At 40.0% G+C, this 19,518-nt stretch overlaps 1 protein-coding gene across 1 annotated transcript; it reads left to right on the top strand.

Moving 5' to 3' along the window:
• Positions 1–264: 264 nt before the first annotated feature.
• On the top strand, positions 265–3,642 carry amer2 (APC membrane recruitment protein 2). The gene is given in 2 exon segments (XM_080197354.1): positions 265–2,133; positions 2,136–3,642. Coding segments are annotated over 2 exon segments (2,094 nt in total). The 5' UTR covers positions 265–302; the 3' UTR covers positions 2,399–3,642.
• The last annotated feature ends 15,876 nt before the right edge of the window (positions 3,643–19,518 follow it).

The following is a 19,518-nucleotide window of genomic DNA, read 5'->3' as shown; positions in this document are numbered from 1 at the left end:
CCATTTGTTCATTTCTATTAATCAAAAGGAAATATAATTTTCTACATTCACAAAAATAGAAACTTTATTTTAATACATGAATTTTTCAGAACGCTAATTATTTTCAGCGCCTTGCCCAAATTCAGGTTCATTTACGATCGCTGACAGCGGACTGGCTCCAGTCCACAGATGACGAAAGCTGCTTATCCTCTTGGTTGCCATGGAGTCGAATTTGAGCAGCACTGAGGCTGCTAGAGGGAAAGTCAGCATCAGGCAGCTGCAGTGGTCTACAGGAAGAAGACAGGAACAAGATCGTGGCAGACATGGACTTGCATTGTGATTGCAATGATATTTCGGCATCTGAACAGCAGTCTGGCAAGATAAGTAAGACAGCATTTAAATTATTTGGGAGGAAAAAGTCGGGGGGCACCATGCCTAGTATTTTTAGTGTGAAAAACAAAGCGGATAGGAAAAGCTCCTTGAAAATGGGGCTTGTTAGAAGCAAAACGCATGATGGAATTGCTGATATGGGAATGGAAGTGAGCAACAAGGAAGAATCTTTGAGTAATTATCAATTGGACAGTGATTCCAGTGCAAAAATAGTCAGCAGCATGAGCTTTGCTGCTGGTGGTTGTGGACCCATTGCTAAGTCTCACAGCTTTTTTTCTTTACTGAAAAGGAACAGTAGGTTAGAAAATGGCAAGGGAGAGTCAGTGCATTCAAACTCTGAGCAGGTGAAAGATAAGAGTTGCAACAGACAAAAGAAAGGACTGAAAGGGTTATTCAGCAGCATGAGATGGCATAAAAAGGACAAAATCAGTAAAGAGGAAAAAGCCGAGTACCTGGAAATTCATGGCACTATTACATTGCCCAGCTCCTTGACTGCCAGCTTGGAATGTGTGAAAGAAGAGACACACAAATCTTGTTTTGAACCTGGAAGTGCTGCAGTGGAAATGCAAAGCAAGTTATCCTCTGAAATGCAGAACAATAAGGAGGACACCTCTGCTGAGGAACCAAAACAAGCAAACAGTGGGAAGTGTCATCCAGAATTATGTAAGGATTTGGAGAAAGCTGCCACTGACAATCAGTTATTGTTGGATCAAGATGCTAATGTCAAAGCATTACAACAGATAGAGGAAAAACAGGATGAAGGATTAACTAACGTGAGGCAAGATGCACAAGAAGAAAGTGTTCCTGTAACTGGATCCGAATCATGCCACGTTCCTGAAACTGCAGCACCCACTGCACCCAATAATGATCCACCCTCTGAACAATCAATCGATCGAATTTGCTTAATGTTTTCTGATGTTACATCTTTAAAGAGCTTTGATTCATTTACAGGGTGTGGGGACATTATTGCTGACCAAGATGATGAAGGAAATGTCTGCGAGAAAGGAGTGCCTGCAGAAAAGGGAAAGGGTGGTGCAAAAAAACGCTCAAACATTCTAAGTTATCAAGGTGGAGGAGAAGAGATGGCAAGCCCAGATGAAGTTGATGATGAATACCTGAAAGAATTTTGGGACACACCACCGTCAACTGCTGAGCCTCTGAAAGATAAACAGGAACAAGTTTTAGCTGACCAAACATCATGGATTGCTTCAGGAATTACAACTTGCCTTGGTGAAACAGCAGATGGTACATTACTCAAACAGCTTCCTCTGAATGATATTTCCATAAATAAAAATGATAATGAAGACCCGATGACCACTAAGAGTGATCAACAAGAATGTGTCCCAAATAGCGATGAGGGATACTGGGACTCCACCACCCCTGGACCCGATGATGAAAGTGGGAAAACCCTTGCCACCAAGGCAAGTATTCCCAGAGACAGTTACAGTGGGGATGCGCTGTATGATCTGTTTGCAGATCCAGATGAAAGTCTGACAAGTATTGTTTCGGATGAAGAAATGTCTTCTATATCTGAATCTAAAATACGGTCTCCAAAAAATCTTATGTCTGCATCCAACATTGCTGCAATCTCCAAGGACAAGAATGTATCTGCCATCCCCAGACACAGGGCCACATTAACTGTACGTCAGGGCGAAGCAAACCATACTCATTTGCCTCAGACACATCAACAGTTGGCAGGATATGAGCCAACAAGAACCAAAATCCCTGTTTCCAAGACTTCAATTCCTAGACCCAGTAACAAGGTCAAGGTCAAGCCTCAGCAACCAAGGGAAATACAAAGGAAATAGTAAAATTAAAATGTGCATGTTACATCAGTCCAGACCACATACATGTAAGGTTAAGTACAATGGAACGAGATTCTGCTTGCACTTGTACAGCTTACACTGTACAACAGAATTTTTATCACTTGGCAAGAAGAGTCTCCTATGATGTGATGGAATTGTGCCTAGAGAAAAGTAAAGTACTGCAAAACTTTCAGAAGCACAGATGCAACACACAAAATTTATAGCTCACAAATACTACTTAGGGAAAAAAAGTAAATTATGTGGCACATAAGCTTTAAATGGAACAGCTGATGTGGACAAAAACTGATTGTAAGAGACTACAAAATATATTTGTGAAACAGTGACCAAGAGCTTTAACTGAATCATATATGATTTTTTTAATGACGAGAAACGGATGGTATGTTGCTACTTTTTGTAAGGACAAGATCATTAATTGCCATCAATATAAACTACAGCAACAAAAAAGCTACACTGTGATTGTGCCTAAAGCCAATCCATTCTGGGATCTGATTCTGTTGAACCATTGGATGTTTGTGATCTACAGAAGAAGAAAGGAGACTGATATGTAAGATGGTTACATAACTATGATCAGGGAATGATTACATAACTGGACCAGCTTGCATTCTTGTCACAGAGGAGCCACACAAAATTAACCTATTGAAAGCTGATAAATAAATACAGCATTTATTCTCTTGGAACTATTTTTTGAAAGGGAGAGAGAACTGCCATTCTCCATAATTTTAATGCCTTCATGATATATCCTTTTGAATTTTCAATCTGCCAATGTTTTTGTGAATTGATAAATCCCAGTGCTCTTATTTTCCACATGTGAGTGAGCACAGAACTCAGAACGTGGAGATAAAACACAATAGAGTAAATGACCACCAGAAATGGTCTCATGACTGAGGGCAAATAAGACTGTAAGAGTGTATATAACTTGCACTGTTCTTTCCAGAATCTTCTGTACAGTTTTTGCTTTAACTCTATATAGACAGAGTAAGTGATGGTCATACGAATTCCACTTTTTATATTAAATCTCTGCGTAGTGTATCCATTGTTTGTAAAGATTCATTGTGACAGAGACCAGCTTATGCAGAGGAAGACAAAAATGGATAATATTTATAATATATTTGTACTGTAGTCTCCAGCACAACTGCTTAAAATGATGCTTAATTTATTTGCAGAAAACATATTGGCTGATCACCTGTTTTGTCAAATTAGTTCCTTTTCCTATTTTGGTATCTTTCTCACTTGAGACACTGGCCCAGAGAATGATCCCTGCCCCTGAACAGATCCCAGTATTTGATCTCAGGCCTCAGCTACCTGATGTGCATAAGCTGCAGACACCTGCTGGGACCCTCAGGCAACTCACTGGCACAGAGGGCATTATTTTTGGATTGCTCCAATTTTTGGGCTAGCTCTCAGTAGCGTGAGAGGGGAATGATTTTACTGGAGTGGAGGATGTTTGGATGGGGTGAGTGAGATGAGGGGGTGATCGAGGTGGGATGGAGGCAGGGGGGTGAATGCAGGGGGATACAGTGAGAACCACTACAGTTTAAATATCTCTTCAGGTAAATAAAGCGCATAAGCACCTCACCTGACATATTGGGCACTTAAGTGTCCATTTTGTGCATTAAAAATGAAGACAGCACCATCTATTCTAGGAGGCCATTAACTTTAATAAAACATACACATGCACATAGCAACAAGGAAAGAACGGAATAGCTCTAAAGTAGCAGGAGAATGCATTGTGAGACACCTTAGAACAAAAATCTTCGAGGGTATAAAGGTGGGAATAAGATGATGCTGTTCTTTCATAGTTAATATAGGACAACAACATTAGTCTGCTGTAAGATGCACATGTTACAGAATAACATAGATAGAGGCAGGGAAGAGGGTCACCTGCCAATCATCACAATCAGGGAATGGTTTGTATGGTGATCTTTAAAAGAGAAAAGATCAAATAATATGAAAAAGTAATTCTGAAGTCATCCACAGTATGACTTTGTTCCTATGAAATGCAATGCTCTGTCTGTAATGGTGCCTGCTGAGATGTTTGGCAGATTGACCCGTTATTGATTATTAGGTAAGCGGTTGTATCCAGGAGAACTAAAGCTGAAGCCAGATGGTCTTGATGAATCAGTCAGGTTACCCTGTGACCAGAGTTTTAGTTTAGATTGCTTCTAAAATGACAAACTAAATTATTCTACAAAATCTCTTCACCTAAATGGATTAACTAGCAGTAACTGATTTTTTTAACTTATGTTACTAACTTTGTTACTGAGTTGTCATTGGTTGGATCCGATTTTGATTGAATGGACACTGGCCAGCTTGGTTTTACTGCATCAGAAGAAAATAAAAATAACCAGCATTTACATAATGCCTTATTACATCTGTCAGAAATATCTCAAAGTATTTGCATACAATTTATTAATTTGAATGACTGTTCTTGTACAGGTGAGCACAACACCCATTTAGCATGCAGCAAGATCCTACAAGTAGTACGTGGGTGGATAGTCAGTTAATCTATTTTTGGGGATTTTGGTTGTGGATGGGATGTTCAGGAGGATGCTGAAATAACCTCTTGCTTTTCTTTGAATAATGTCACAGGATAGTTAATGACCAACTGTAGAGACAGATAAGCCTTGGTTCAACATCTGATGTAAGTGATTGTGTTTCCAACAGTGTTGCTTCTGTCACACACAATCCTTAACTTTTGACCTTGAGACAAAAGTGCTACCAACTAATTTTCATCCCTATTGTGCTCTTACATCAAGAAATAACCATTTGTGAACTTGGTTTGGTTCCTGAACAGCGTTGACTGCTTTCCTTTGTAGACATTAAGTTCTTGTGTACAATGCATCTAATGTTTAAGGTGCCTATCTTCATGTTTGAGTTCTAGCAGCCTGTTTACCATTAATATGCTGTACTATGTTAGGACTCAGCAGCTGATGGTCATCAGCCATTTTCTTCTATCTATCTGCCATCAGGTATTAGTTTTAATCATCCAATCCTGCGCTTTTGGATCCTCTCAGACTTCATGTTTGTATTTGCATTTAAAAGATTTTGAAATTCAACCTCTCTAAATTTAAAATGAATCTTGTATAAATTTTGTTCTTAATTTTTACCTTTTTTCATTTATTTTTCTCTTTTTTTTAGAACCTCATTAATCAAATGTTATCCCAGCTACTACATTTTGCTGATGTTACTTTGTATTTGAGTACTTAGAAATGCATGGGTGCACCCGGGGTTTATTCATTTTTTTCTCTCTTCCCTCTACTTCAAGGAAACACATTCCCTTAACAATTTTCCCTTGACAAACTAATTTCCTTCTGAAATCTAAAAAAAAGGCAATTCATTTTTATTCTCCTTAGTGAAAATTAAGCATTATAGTCTGATGTTAATAAGTTTAAAATAGGATCAACCAGGTTGTCTCTCTGCCGTACTACACTATGAAGGATTGTGTGGACAGGTGGGCCCGCCATGGGGCAAGAAAGCTCATACTGTCAAAAAAAAGTTTCCAATATTTTTAGAAAATGATGCAATTGACACATACTTTGCAGGTATTGCCATGTGTCATATATTGATACTACATCAATAGAAATTATTTATCAATCAAGCAGCAACTATAATATTTGAGAAAATGTCAAATAATTAGTTAAAGGACTTCACAGTGGCCTAATCATTAATATTAACAGCAGAGATGACAGAATCTGAAAGTATTTGTTTGAGGACAAATTTGTTTATTTGAACAATAACATTTTGCACATGTATTATTTGGGTCAGTTTAGATTTAACGTGTTGCTGTGTGTATGAGGGAGCACGTTCAAGCTATGTCCTTACAGAAAGGGTAGATAGGACAAGGGGAAAAATTTTAAACTAAAACAGTGGTTGGGGAAGTTCAAACAGTTGTTCATAAGTGTTAGAAAAAAAGACTACAAGAGGAATATAAGCATTGTGGCAATAGTAATCAAATATGAAAAAAATGGAAAATATTGAAAATACACAGTGAGTCAGGTAAGCAACTTTAAAGAGAGAAAGAGTTAACTGGCAGAACCATAACTGTCAAGAGAAGGTGGGTTTAGGTGCATTTGGGCAGTTAAACCCCCCCTGAAATTGATGTCAGGTTGGGATCATGACATCATCCCACTCATTTCTAGGTTTTAGCCAAGTGGGTTCATGGGTGAGCAAGGGATCCCCTTGGAGTTGTTGGACAAGCAATTGTAATATGCAAGTAAATAGTCGCTTGGAAATACACAACTTGAATATAGCTAAAAAAAGAGACAGGCTGTCAAAATCTTTCATTTTGCACTTATCGGGACAGATACAAGAATGCCAAATTTCAAACGCAACAACAATTTAAATTGCGTGAGAAAAGGATGCTAATTGATTGCCATGGAGAATGCACAAGGGAATAGTTATCCCCTAAATTCGTTTAAATTAAAAAAAGGCAAGTTGTTTCTGCTTGGTCAAGGCATTGCCATTGGAGATGTAGCAAGCAGGTTACCGACAGTACTCAACCAACCTATGCTTGCAAAACTCAGAATATAGTGTCCAACATACCACAATTGGATGCCATTTACCGAACACTGAATGTGCTAAGAATTGCATTGACAACCAATTTAAGATTATCAGTAGAACTTGCAATGTGGTTCAGTTACACTTATTAGAAGTTACGTATATTCATGCACAGTGCCCTGTCCTTTGAAAGCAGAAAGAAAATGTCCAGGAAGTGCACCTTTTTCAATTAAACAAAAGCATGGGGGACAACTGCTCCCTAGTGCATTCCCCTTAGCAACACTTCAATTAATCAGCGTCAACCTGTTGACCGATCAGCAATGTTTCCTCGTGCAATGTAAATTGATGTTTCCTTTGAAATTTGGTATTCTTGCATTTCTGTACTGATGTGTGCAAAACAAACAATGTTGACAGCATGTCTCTTTTTCAGCAGTATATAAACAGGTAATTAACTCCTATATTAACCAAGCATTACGGCATTAACACTAACTTTCCCAGAAGTTTAGGGGCTGCACAGAGGCACAGTGGCTAGCACTGGTGCCTCACAGCACCAGGCACCAGGCTTCAATTCCAGCCTCAGGTCACTGTCTGTATGGAGTTTGCACATTCTCCCCGTGTCTGCGTGGGTTTCCTCCCACTGTCCAAAGATGTGTGGGTTAGGTGATTGGCCATGCTAAATTGACCGTAGCATCAGGAGCATTAGCAGGGTAAATATGTAGGATTTCATGAGTAGAGTGTGGATGGGATTGTGGTCAGTGCAGACTCTATGTGCCAAATGGCCTCTTTCTGCACTGTAGGGATTCTATTCTATGATGTCAGCAACTTGCCAGGGTGAAGCAGTGAATGGACAGATAGTGCTTCTTCAGTGAAACTGACAGTTTGGGAAGCTTTTGAACATTGAACATAGAGAAAAATGTAACTGGTTTGATTAGTAAGTTTGCAGATGACACAAAAGCTAGTGGAATTGCAGATAGCGATGAGAATACAGCAGGATATAGATTGGTTGGAGACTTGGGCGGAGAGATGGCAGATGGAGTTTAATCTGGACAAATGTGAGGTAATGCATTTTGGAAGGTCTAATACAGATAGGAAATATACCATAAATGGCAGAATCCTGAAGAGTATTGATAGGCAGAAGGATCTGGGTGTACAGTTACACAGGTCACTGAAAGTGGCAATGCAGTTGGAGAAGGTAGGCAAGAAGGCAAACAACATACTTACCTTCATCAGCCAGGGCACTGAATTTAAAAATTGGCAAGTCATGTTGCAGCTTTATAGAATCTTAGTCCGCACTTGGAACATGGTATTCAATTCTGGGTTGCTGCACTACCAGAAGGATGTGGAGGCTTTGGAGAAGGTACAGAAAAGATTTACCAGGATGTTGCCTGGTATGGAGGGCATTAGTTATGAGGAGAGGTTGGAGAAACCTGGCTTGTTCTCACTCAAACAACAGAGGTTGAGGGGCGACCTCATAGAAGTCTGCAAGATTATAAGGGGCGTTGACAGAATGGATAGTCAGAAGCTTTTTCCCAGGGTGGAAGAGTCAATTACTAGGGGGCGTAGGTTTACGTTGCAAGGGGCAAGGTTTAAAGGAAATGTTTGAGGCATGTTTTTTACACAGGGGTTGGTGGTTGCCTGGAACACATTGCCGAAGGAGGAAGTGGAAGCAGATACGATAGTGATTTTTAAGGGGCGTCTTGATAAATACATGAATAGGATGGGAAAGAGGGATATGGTCCCCGGAAGGGTAGGAGTTTTACTTCAGTCGGGCAGCATGGTCGGTGCAGGCTTGGTACAGCCTGTGCTGTAATTTTCTTTGTTCTTTGAAATCGAAGAGCTGTATCCCTATCTAGGTGAGAGGCTGATGCTCACAGCACTTCTTGAGTGTACCCTTTCTAATTGACAGTTACTTCTAATTTGGAGGTCAGTGAAATTGTCTTGCACTTCGCCCCACCTACAGCTGCACTTCCCATGCTATCAATCCTTATTGCAGCATGGCAACAGCTTATGCAGTTCTCCCTTGCACCTCTGATGAAGAACAGGAGGAGCAGTAACACCAAATGGAGCAGCAGGATTAAAATGAGCAGCAGTGCTAACTTCCTCTTTGGCCACATATTACTATATCGGACCGAGTAGTTGAACACAGATCCAGATTAAAGGAGACAAGAACCCCAGAGGATTAGCTCTTGACATGTGTGAGAGCCAGTGCCTTAGGAGATTCAGGCTCTTGTAAGCATGTTGTAGCTGACATCCACAGCTGCCTAGAACAATCTCTTCCCAGTGGATCAGGTGGGCAGGCATTGCCTGTGGCCATCAATGTGCCTATCATAGGTGGCCATCAGCATCCGCACACCTGCACCCCTCCAGTCCCCATTCCCCCATCCCCTGATCCTGGGTCTCTACTTCTCCTTAAGGGTGTGTGCTCTTTTCTTCACATAGAGAAAGCAGATGGAGTTCAGTGTTAGAAAATGTTTGGAGAAAATGGTAGTGGAGGGTGACCGTCAGGCATGGATGTAAGAGGATAACAGTATGCTTGTTAGCAATGTGATGTATTTATTCATGGAATAAAATGAAGAGTAGCAACATGAATAAGAAATTGGCTGAGTGTCAGGAAGCAGAGTAGTGGTGGACAGTTGTTTTTCGACTGGATGAAAGTATATAGTGGGCTTCCTCAGGGGTCAGTGTGAGGACCCCTGCTGTTCTTGATACATATTATAACCTAGTCTTTGGTGTGCAGGTCACAATTTCAAAATTTGTGGATGACATGAAAGTTGGAACCATTGTGAGGGTAGCATTAATCTACAAGAGGACACAGACCAGTTTGTGAAATGAGTATGCAAGTGGCAAATGAAATTTAATGCAGAGAAGTGTGAAATGATTCATTTTGGTAGGAAGAATGAGGACAGGCAATACAAACTAAAGGGCTTAATTCTAAAGAAGGTGCAGGAACAGAAAGACCTGGGAATATAGACACATTGACAGTGGCATGGCAGGTTTTGAGAAAGATGCTAATAAAGAAAAAAGGATTCTGGGCTTTATAAATAGAGGCATAGAGTACAAAAACAAGGAAGTTTTGATAAAACTATATAAATAATTGGTTCACGCTCAATTGGAGTATTGTGTCCAGTTTGAAGCACCGCATTTTAGGAAGGATTTGAAGGCATTTGAGATGGTGCAGTAAAGATTCATGAGAACAATTTCAGGGATGAGGAATTTCAGTTGGATGAATAGATTGGTGAAGCTGGGACTTTTCCCCTTGGAGAGAAAAAAATTAATAGGAATGATAGAATGCTTTGATAAGTGTGTTTAAAATAATGGAAGGTCTGGACAGATAGTGAGAAGCTGTTCCTGTTGGCAGAGGAATCAAGAATCAGAGAACACCAATTTCAGGAGTTTGGCAAAAGAGGCAGCATGAGGAAATATTTTCAGGCAACAGGTGATAAGGATCTGGAATGCACTGCCTGGCAGATTCAAGCAAGGCCTTCAAAAGGAAATTGGGTAATTATCTGAAAAGAAAGAAAATGCACAGCCAAGGGGAAAAGGCAGGGCAGTGGGCCTTAGCGAGTTGTTTTTGCAGGGAGCCAGCAGGGACATGATGGGCTGAGTGGCCTTCTTATGTGCCGTAACCATTCAATACTTCTATGTTTCTATGAGGGTGAGTGGGATTATTTTTCTTTCAGGAGGGATGAAGAGGTGAAATTTCCATCCAATGTGTGTAGAAAAACCTTTTGTCTTGCATTCATCAGGACAGCTTGCAAGAAATTAGCCCAATCTGAATCCACTTGTCTTCTCAGTCAGTAGAAATTGTCATTGCCCAATTACAGTTTAGCTATTTCTGATGAGCTATCCTGATGAATGCAAGATGCAAATCTTGATGTCACTTTTTCAGCAATTTAATGAGGAATCTTGCAGATAGTGATGCAATTGAACTTTGCAATCGGTTTAAGGAAGACAAATGTGTCACACACCAAGGTTTCAAATTTAAATAAAGCAAAGTAAACTGGCTGAGCTGCTGATGGTCAAATCTATAGGCACATAGTAGGAAGTATTCAAAGAAATATTTTGTATAATACAAAACTGGTGCATACTCTTAAAAGGCAAAGGCTCCACTCATGTAGTTAAGCAACTTTGGCCAGCAAATTAAGATGATCTATTGAATCATAGAATTATTACAGCAAAGATGGCAAAATGGATAGAAGAAATGAAAGAAATGGAATAAACTTGTCTTAATAAAGCACCTTTCATGATTTCTGAAAAAGCTTTTCAGTCAATTAAACACTTTTGAAGTGTCGTCGCTGTTGTAATGCAGGAAGCATGGCAGTCAAAATGCAGGGTGTCACCACAATGTCATAAAGATGAGGGGCAGAATTCTTCCAAACTGCCTGTAGCAGGTTTGGTGATAGATAGGTACGGTAAATCTGGCGGGAACCAAAAAATCAGAAACCCACCAGCATAAAATAATGTTGCAATTCTCCCAAAGGCGAATTAATGGTGAATCAGTCATCCTGCTGGAAGGTGGCATGAATACCATTTGCATTTACTTGCATCTTATGAATGCTCATTAAAACAACAGACCGCCAACATCCCAAAAGTCTTTCCAATCTTGTGTCACATCAGTGGAAAATCATGTTGCATCAAACCCAATTAATAAAGGCGAGAGTGCGCAAGGTGGCAGCCGCCACAACAAAGGTCTGAAGTTCAGCTGGGGTGGAGTGCGAGGTGAGGCTAGTGTGGGAGGGTGGGTGACTTAACAAAGACAAAGAGGGCAATATGGAAAGAGGGTTATGCAAGGGGGGAGGATGAGGGCTCTCGGTGTCCGACAGAGGGGCAAGGAGGTGGCTGAGGATGATGAGCAATAGAAGACAGAGGGGAAGACCTAGGGGAGGGAAGCTAGACCCTGACAAGGCTGCATGAAAAACTCACAAACAAGGTGGGGAGGGTCAAAGGCTATCATATTGTTTACTGGAAGAGGATGCACTGATGTGGTGGGTAGAGGTCCAATTGGAGCATGGGCACCTCACAAGTGATATGAGGAGAGCTGTGATTGAATACCAAGGGATCTTAAAATAAACAAAAAGATGGTAATGACAATATGTCTTGAGATAAATACATTTCCAGGACCTGATGTAAAAAGATTGCAGATGTACTTTTCAAGCTCTCTAGATTCAATCATTAGACTTTTGGATAGGAAAATTGCAAATGTTATTCTGTTATTTTAACAGGGAGGGAGGAATTGTGAAATCAAATTGCTTTATACCTGTCAGTTTAACAGCATTTGTGGTTGCTTTATGGGAAATTGTTATCAAAAACAGAGTCTCTTGGATAAACCTGAGCTGATCAAAGAGAGTCAGCATGGATTTGTGAAGGATGGTCATGTCTTGTTAAATATTAAACCAATCTAGTTAAATGTTTTGAGGAAGTCGTTTAATGATGGATTGAAAAATGTATGTTTGTGTTGTCCATATGGACTTTTACAGTTTTAAACTTTATTATTAGTGTCACAAGTAGGCTTACATTAACACTGCAATGAAATTACTGTGAAAATCCCTTAGTCGCCACACTCAGGTGTCTCTTCAGGTACACTAAGGGAGAAGTTAGTGTGGCCAGTGGACCTAATCAGAGACATTCGGAGTCTGGGAGGAAATTGGAGCACCCAGAGGAAACCCACACAGTCGCAAGGAGAGCTTGCAGGCTCTACACAGAAAGTGATCCAAACTGGGAATCGAACCCGGGTCCCTGATGCTGTGAGGCAGCAGTACTACCAACTGCACCACTGTGCCACCCTAGAAGGCATCTGATAAATTTCTAGTTAAGCAGTCATTAGCAAATCACTTGTTCAGAAATTAATACAAATGAAATTAGAGCTAAAGTTATGATGGGTTGGAAAATAGGAGGTAGAGAGTAGGAATAAAGGAAGCATTGTCTGTTGGAGTATGTGAACATGATTGTCAGGGAAAGACCAGCTAGTGCATCAAGCCTGCCCCACAGGAATGAAATCCCCCTATATTAGATGAATGTGACAACTGATGTTCCCCAGGAAACTATGCCGAATCCTTAGCTTTTCACCTTATACATTTATGATTTGCAAGAAGGAATAGACTATGTCAATGATCAGATTAAACTAATTTAGGAGGCACAACAATTTGTATACACTGGAGTAGGAATTTGCAAAAGATGTAAACAGACAAAATGAGTTGGCAAATCAATGGCAGATATAGTCAAAGTAGGGAAGTGAATCTGAAAAGAAAAACCTAAATATTTTCTAAATATTGAGGAATTAGGGGTTGAGGAAGAGGTAAAAGATTTAGATGTCTATGTACACAAGTTACTAAAACAAGTTACAGATGTTTCAAAAAGGCAAATGGCATGTTGGCCTTTATTTCAATGGTGTTGAAAAAATAAGCAAGGATAAAGAGTTTATTTTGCAGTGGGGTCTGGAGTCACATGCAGGGTGACTGAATTAAGGAACAGACTCTTTCTTGATGCTGCCAGCCTTTTTGCTGTAGGCAATTTTCCTTTCGTAAAGGACGTTAATAAATTACAATAATTGACAACAGTTTCATGGTCACTATCATTTTATTAATGAATTAGAATTCCACCAGCTGCCATGGTGGGATTTGAACCTGTGCCCCAGAATATTAGCCTGGCCCTCTATTCCAATGACTTTAACCACTACTGCCGCCACCAACAGAACAAGAGTCAGACCTCCTTGTGGAACCTCAGATAGGATAAGTTGGCTATAGAGAAATGCAATACAGATTAACCAGAATTATACAAATTATATAATTATACAAAAACTGAAAATGCCAGAAATGCTTGGCAGATTTTTACTTGGCTGAGCATTTCCAAAATTTTCTGTTTTTATTTCGGTTTTTCTGTATTTAAACCAGAATAACCAGGGCTGAAAAGGTTAAATTTTGATAACAGGTTGCATAAACTTGACTTATATTTCTTTGGGTTTAGAAGGTAAATTAATTGAGATAATTTAAATGATAATATTTGATGTGATAGGGTAAATGCAGAGAAATTATTTCTTCTGGTGGAAAAATCCAGAAAAGGGGGCACAATCTTAAAATTAGAGGTAGGATTGAAATCAGTGAGCTCCTTTTCATACCAAGACTAACGATTCTTGAAGGCTCTCAAAAGCTGTGGATCCTGGGTCAATTGAAATTTTCAAGATGGAGATTGACAGATTTTTGTTAGACTAGAGTATCAAGGGAAATGTTGCAAAAGCTAGTTAATAGAATTGAGATACAGTCATGAGCTAATGGTGGAACAGGTTGAATGGATGAATTACCTACTATTGTTCAAATATTCCTTACAATAGAGATTCATGATGGTGGTGAATGCAGATTAGAAAATAGTGGAGCAACTGCAATTCTATTCATTTGCCTATCTCAGCTGTGATGCTGTGAGAAGTCTCTAATTGTGTGGCAGTATTTTTCTACATAAGCTGAATATTAAAGATTCCTTTCGCATTCTTCCCAATAGCTGACCTGGAGCGGTATTAATGAAGGACTCAGAAAAGATTGCAAATTCTGCCCTTTTATTATGGTGAGAAGGAAAGCATATACCTATATTACTTGTTTGTTGAAGGGATGTATAGGAATTCATGTCCTTGCGAAAAGGGTATGATATAGTCCAAGGTTTGATTCCTAGGAATGCTTTGAGACAAATGACTTCAACCATGGCTACGGTTGATGTGATACAATTGCCTACAGCATATCAGATTTGGGAGAAAGAATGTAACACTTGGTGGCTACTCAGGGATTCATGCCCGTATGTGGTTGCCTGGTGAGAACAAAATTAGGGTTAGGTGATAATGCCGTCTGTTGCTTATGCCTCTAAGCAATAGCAACATGCCATTGTAGTACAAAGATGTTCAGCAGAGCAATATAAAACTGGAGAATAGTACTGCCCACAGTATGATGTAGAGAGTCACATGAAAAACTAGTGGACTAGAAGCTGGAAGGAGCTAGCATGAAGGTAGCACCCGTGCATAGGTTAGTACCTGTGATTTGTACATTGTTATGGATTAACAATAAATGGTTTATAAGTTTCAAGATCACTTAGTGAGAGACTAAACAAACCTTTACAACACCATGTCAAATTGCTTACTGGCTCATGATGAATGGCTTCTTGGGCAGTGAATAAATGGGTTGACAATGGAAACATATCCCAATATGAAAGAGAGAATACAAAAGCAAACAATAAAATCAGTTAATGAGATGTTGAGAATGGCATTCATTGTATTTATGCCATCTCTACAGACACACACACGAAAACACAGACACAGGAATGAAGAAAGGCCACAGGACAAACCACATGTTGTGTATTATGTTGATGAAACTGTCATTGCATTTAATTTGTTCATTATAGTAAGATAAATAGATAATAAAAACACAGCACATTAGGTTAAAACAGTTAATGGATCAATTAACTTGTTAAACCTCAGTTTCCAAGTCAGTGCAAGTCTCTTCTAAGTAAAGGATTGATTTTATGTATTTTTCAAGCTAGTAATTTCACAGTGCATTCACAGATCACAACAATTGATGTAGTCTATTAAAGGATAACAAATGTGACTTAAGCAGACAAGTGACTACTTGTTTCAGATGGTTGCGTCTCCCCGTATTTTGTGATGTGTTGCAGTTGACGAATTAATCAATAATAATCAATTCATCAATCCTCGGTTGATGAAGAATTAGTACAGGTTTTTGTGACTATGTTCAATTATTGTCTGAGAAATCAACAAGGCTGAAAACAGTTTTTAAAAAATTATTAGTTTGCCCACCTTTAGAAAATGTAATTGAAACGAAGTACTGTCAGTGCTTTAAAATGCTATTCATCACTTGGACTTGCACCATCTGGCTTCTCATCGAGTGCCAAAAGATGACAAAAATAGGCAATAAGCACAGCTTTATATATTGCTTCTACCATGTAGGACAAACCCCCTGCGAAAAAAACTGGTCTGTGTTTTGGATAAAAATGTGAAAATATTTCGATAGGTTAAAAAAAATTATTTAAAAAATACAATTAACAGCAATATTTGAGATTTCCTGCAGTTTAAACTGCCAGAAAAGGCAGTAAACTAAATAATCAATGTACAACATTTTGTTTTAATCTGAACAAATTCATTTTGGTTAATGTGTTTGGTTTTTTTTGTTTTGTCTGTTAATGCTTGTACCAATCTGTGCACTTGCTTGCTATCAAGAATGGAAGGGGGAAGAGAGAGGGTACTGTGGAATTTTACCTTTTGTGCAGTACTGTAAAATGTCTGATTGCAAATCGACAGCTCATTTTGAACTTCTCCTGATTTTTATTCCCCCTGCCATCAATAGAAATGATAATTGGGAGAGATAAAGTTGCCTGCTAATTTGCTATCGTGCATTTTACATTAACGCACACAGTCCAAATTACCCCCAAGGCATCTTAATGCACACCACATTTTCATTATCACTTTTTTGGAATGTAAGCTTACAGCACTTCCCTTGGATGCATAAGCAAATCTAAAATGGATCTAAACTGTTGTCATTTTCACTTGTAATACTGGATGTGATTAATAAAATCTATGTTTTGGATGTTTATTTTATGCTAATATGTGTGTTCCTGTGATAAAGCTAATATTGCCTTCAGAGGTAAAATATTAGAGTATGTTTATTTGAACAAAACATTACACATGCTGAAAATAAGGGTCTGATATGGATTTGTTACTCTTCAGTACAGTATTGCTCACAAAATTGCAATCTACTGTACAATGCAGTGAGCAATGCTTTTAAAGGAAAGCATCCCTATGGTAAAGTTTGCTTTGGTCTGTTCAAATAGGAAAGCAGATGAACAAGAAATGATTTTTTTTCAGTTTGTCTGACTGGACCCAAAAATTCCTATTCTTAATCATCCCACTCCCTCAAATGTCTATCCGATTCTCCCTCAAATGATTCATTTGAGCCTTAGGTCACTGTCTGTGGAGAGTTTGCAGGTTCTCCCCGTGACTGCATGTGTTGCCTCCGGGTGCTCCGGTTTCCTCCCATAGTTCAAAGATATGTAGGTTAGATGGATTAGCCATGGTAAATGCATAAGGTTATGGGGATAGGGCAAGGGGGAAGATCCTGGATGGGAATGCTCTTTTGGCGAGTTGGTGCAGATGTGATGGACCAAATGGCCTCTTTCTATTCTGTAAAGGTGCTCTGATTACCTCTCTCCACTGTTTCTCTGGGCCTTCCACAACACATGTTCACCACTACCTGCATTAGGTAATTAAATCTGAACTTACATTTTCTCGCTTCCAAGTTAATATTTCCTGATTCTAGGCATGGTAGCAATTTTGAACATATCATTTGGATTACATTATTTAATCCTTTAAGCACCTTGAATACTTCAGAAATATTTCCCTGAACCTTCTCTTCTGTGGTGTAAATCATCCTCATATCACAGAGTGGAAATCAGGAGAGGCGATGGCCTAGCAGGCCATCACCTAGATGGTCTATCGCTAGACTATTAATCCAGAAACTCAGCTAATGTTCTGGGGATCTGGGTTCAAATCCTGCCATGGCAGATGGTGGAATTTGAATTCAATAATAATATCTGGAATGAAGAATCTACTGATGACCATGAAATCATTGTCAATCGAAAGGAAAAAAAACATCTAGTTCACTAATATTCTTTAGGGAAGGAAATCTTCCATCCTTAACCTACATGTCTGGTCTACATGTGACCCCAGAGTCACAGCAATGTGGTTGACTTACAACTGCCCTCTCAAATGGCCAAGCAAGCCACACAGTTCAAGGGCAACTCAGGATGCGCAATAAATGCTGGCCAGTCAGCGATGCCCATGTCACACAAATGAATGAAAAAAGATTGTTTGCATTTTGTTGTACTGACTCCAGTGTCTGGAAATTCCTGCTTAAGTACCATGACCATACTTGCATACAGCACTGTGCATAACTATTATTAACTCCTTTGATTTGTGTCCATTTCCTCTGGCTATACAACTCATGGACTAGAATCTTATGGCAGTTACAAGGGTACCAATCGCTGGTTAGAGCTGCTGACAGCCCAGCATTGCCTCTTTTCAGGAATGCCCTTCATTTCATGTGGCACTAAGGCACACGAAAGGCTAACTGCAAGCTTTTCCCTGAGATCAAGGGCCCCCAGGGTAGAGGTCATTATCACTGAGAGCTGCTGACCAATCAGAGGCCAGTACATCTATTGAACAGCAGCACCGCTGGGGAGGCAGTAGCTGCTGCCGTTACAACTCCCACTTGATGCTTAGGATCAGCACTAGTTTCCAGGCCACAGGAACGTGAGGGAGGTAAGCAGGGGAGGCCACAAGGTTCGGACCATGGGGAGATATCAGCTGTAAGGGAAGGAGATGGCTCTTAGTGGATCCTCCATTTCCCAAAGCCAACTCCCTTGATCAGACACCAAGAGGCACAGATTTGCTTGTTGCACTCCCTCCATGGTGAGCCCCTCCTTCTGGACGCTGTGTTATCACTAATGGTGGTGGGATGAAGCCCTTAGTGACATTGATTGGCTATTTAAACACCTTAAGTGTTGGTGATGTGAGAAGGCTTTTCATAAGCCTTTCCTTTCAGGGATAAAATAGGGGTGGAGGCAGGAAGATGGGGAAATGCCGACCTGATTAAATGCCCTGATGCCACCAAAACCACCACGGAGAAGGTCAGAAGATTTGCTTGTTGCACTCCCTCCATGGTGAGCCCTTCCTTCTGGACACTGTGTTATCACTAATGGTGGTGGGATGAAGCCCTTAGTGACATTAATTGGCCATTTAAACACCTCAAGTGTTGGTGATGTGAGAAGGCTTTTCATAAGCCTTTCCTTTCAGGGATAAAATAGGGGTGGAGGCAGGAAGATGGGGAAATGCCGACCTGATTAAATGCCCTGATGCCACCAAAACCACCACAGAGAAGGTCAGAAGATTTCAACCAATATCTTGATAGCTTTGATAGCTTTTCTTACTACTGGCATGGGCAGTATGGTGGCACAGTGGTTAGCACTGCTGCCTCACAGCACCAAGGATCTGGATTCAATTTCAGCCTTGGGTGACAGTGGACTTTTGTTAAGTTTATATTCACAGCCACACTTTTCTTATTCTAATTTAATCAGATTTCAATTGACCTCAGAAGCTTTCCAAAAACTGTTCCGTAGTTTCCCACCTGGAAACCAATTACTTTTGTGGTACATTATCAATTGTTTCATTGATGATGTGGCACATGTCTGATAGTGTCACATTGTCAGTGCTGCTAGATGGCAGCATAGCAACATCCTGGATCATATCATTTATGTTACTGTTCCTGATGCTCAGACCAAGCGTATTGAAGACGTTAAAGTTGAGGGGCAAATGGAAGAATACATTCTGAACCGTTTGTGAAAAGCTTTATCATTGAGAGTAGTGGATTCCTTTCAGCAAAGCCTTCACCTTGGTCATGCATTTTCTCAGACTTTTCTCCTCCCAGATGGAAGTGTATTTTTTTTTAGTGATCCACTTTTGTGGAACCTGGTGTCCTGAAGGGAAGCCTATCAACATTCTGCCAGTCAAGTTCCACGTTGATCAAAGCTGTCTTAATGATCTTAGCTTATTAATGATCTGGATGAGGGTATAGTTGGGTGGATTAGTAAGTTTGCTGATGACACCAAAGTCGGAGGTGTGGTAGATAGTGATGAAGGGTGTCATAGTTTGCAGGAAGACTTAGACAGGTTGCAGAGCTGGGCCGAGAGGTGGCGGATGGAGTTTAATGCGGAGAAGTGTGAGGTAATTCACTTTGGTAGGAATAACAGATGTGTCGAGTATAGGGCTAACGGGAGGACT

The sequence above is a fragment of the Carcharhinus amblyrhynchos genome, chromosome 10 (assembly GCF_965287045.1).
Source record: "Carcharhinus amblyrhynchos chromosome 10, sCarAmb.v2.hapA, whole genome shotgun sequence".
Taxonomy (NCBI): Eukaryota; Metazoa; Chordata; class Chondrichthyes; order Carcharhiniformes; family Carcharhinidae; genus Carcharhinus; species Carcharhinus amblyrhynchos.
The sequence above is the reverse complement of the archived record's forward strand: the minus strand, read 5'-3'. Positions and strand labels throughout refer to the sequence as shown.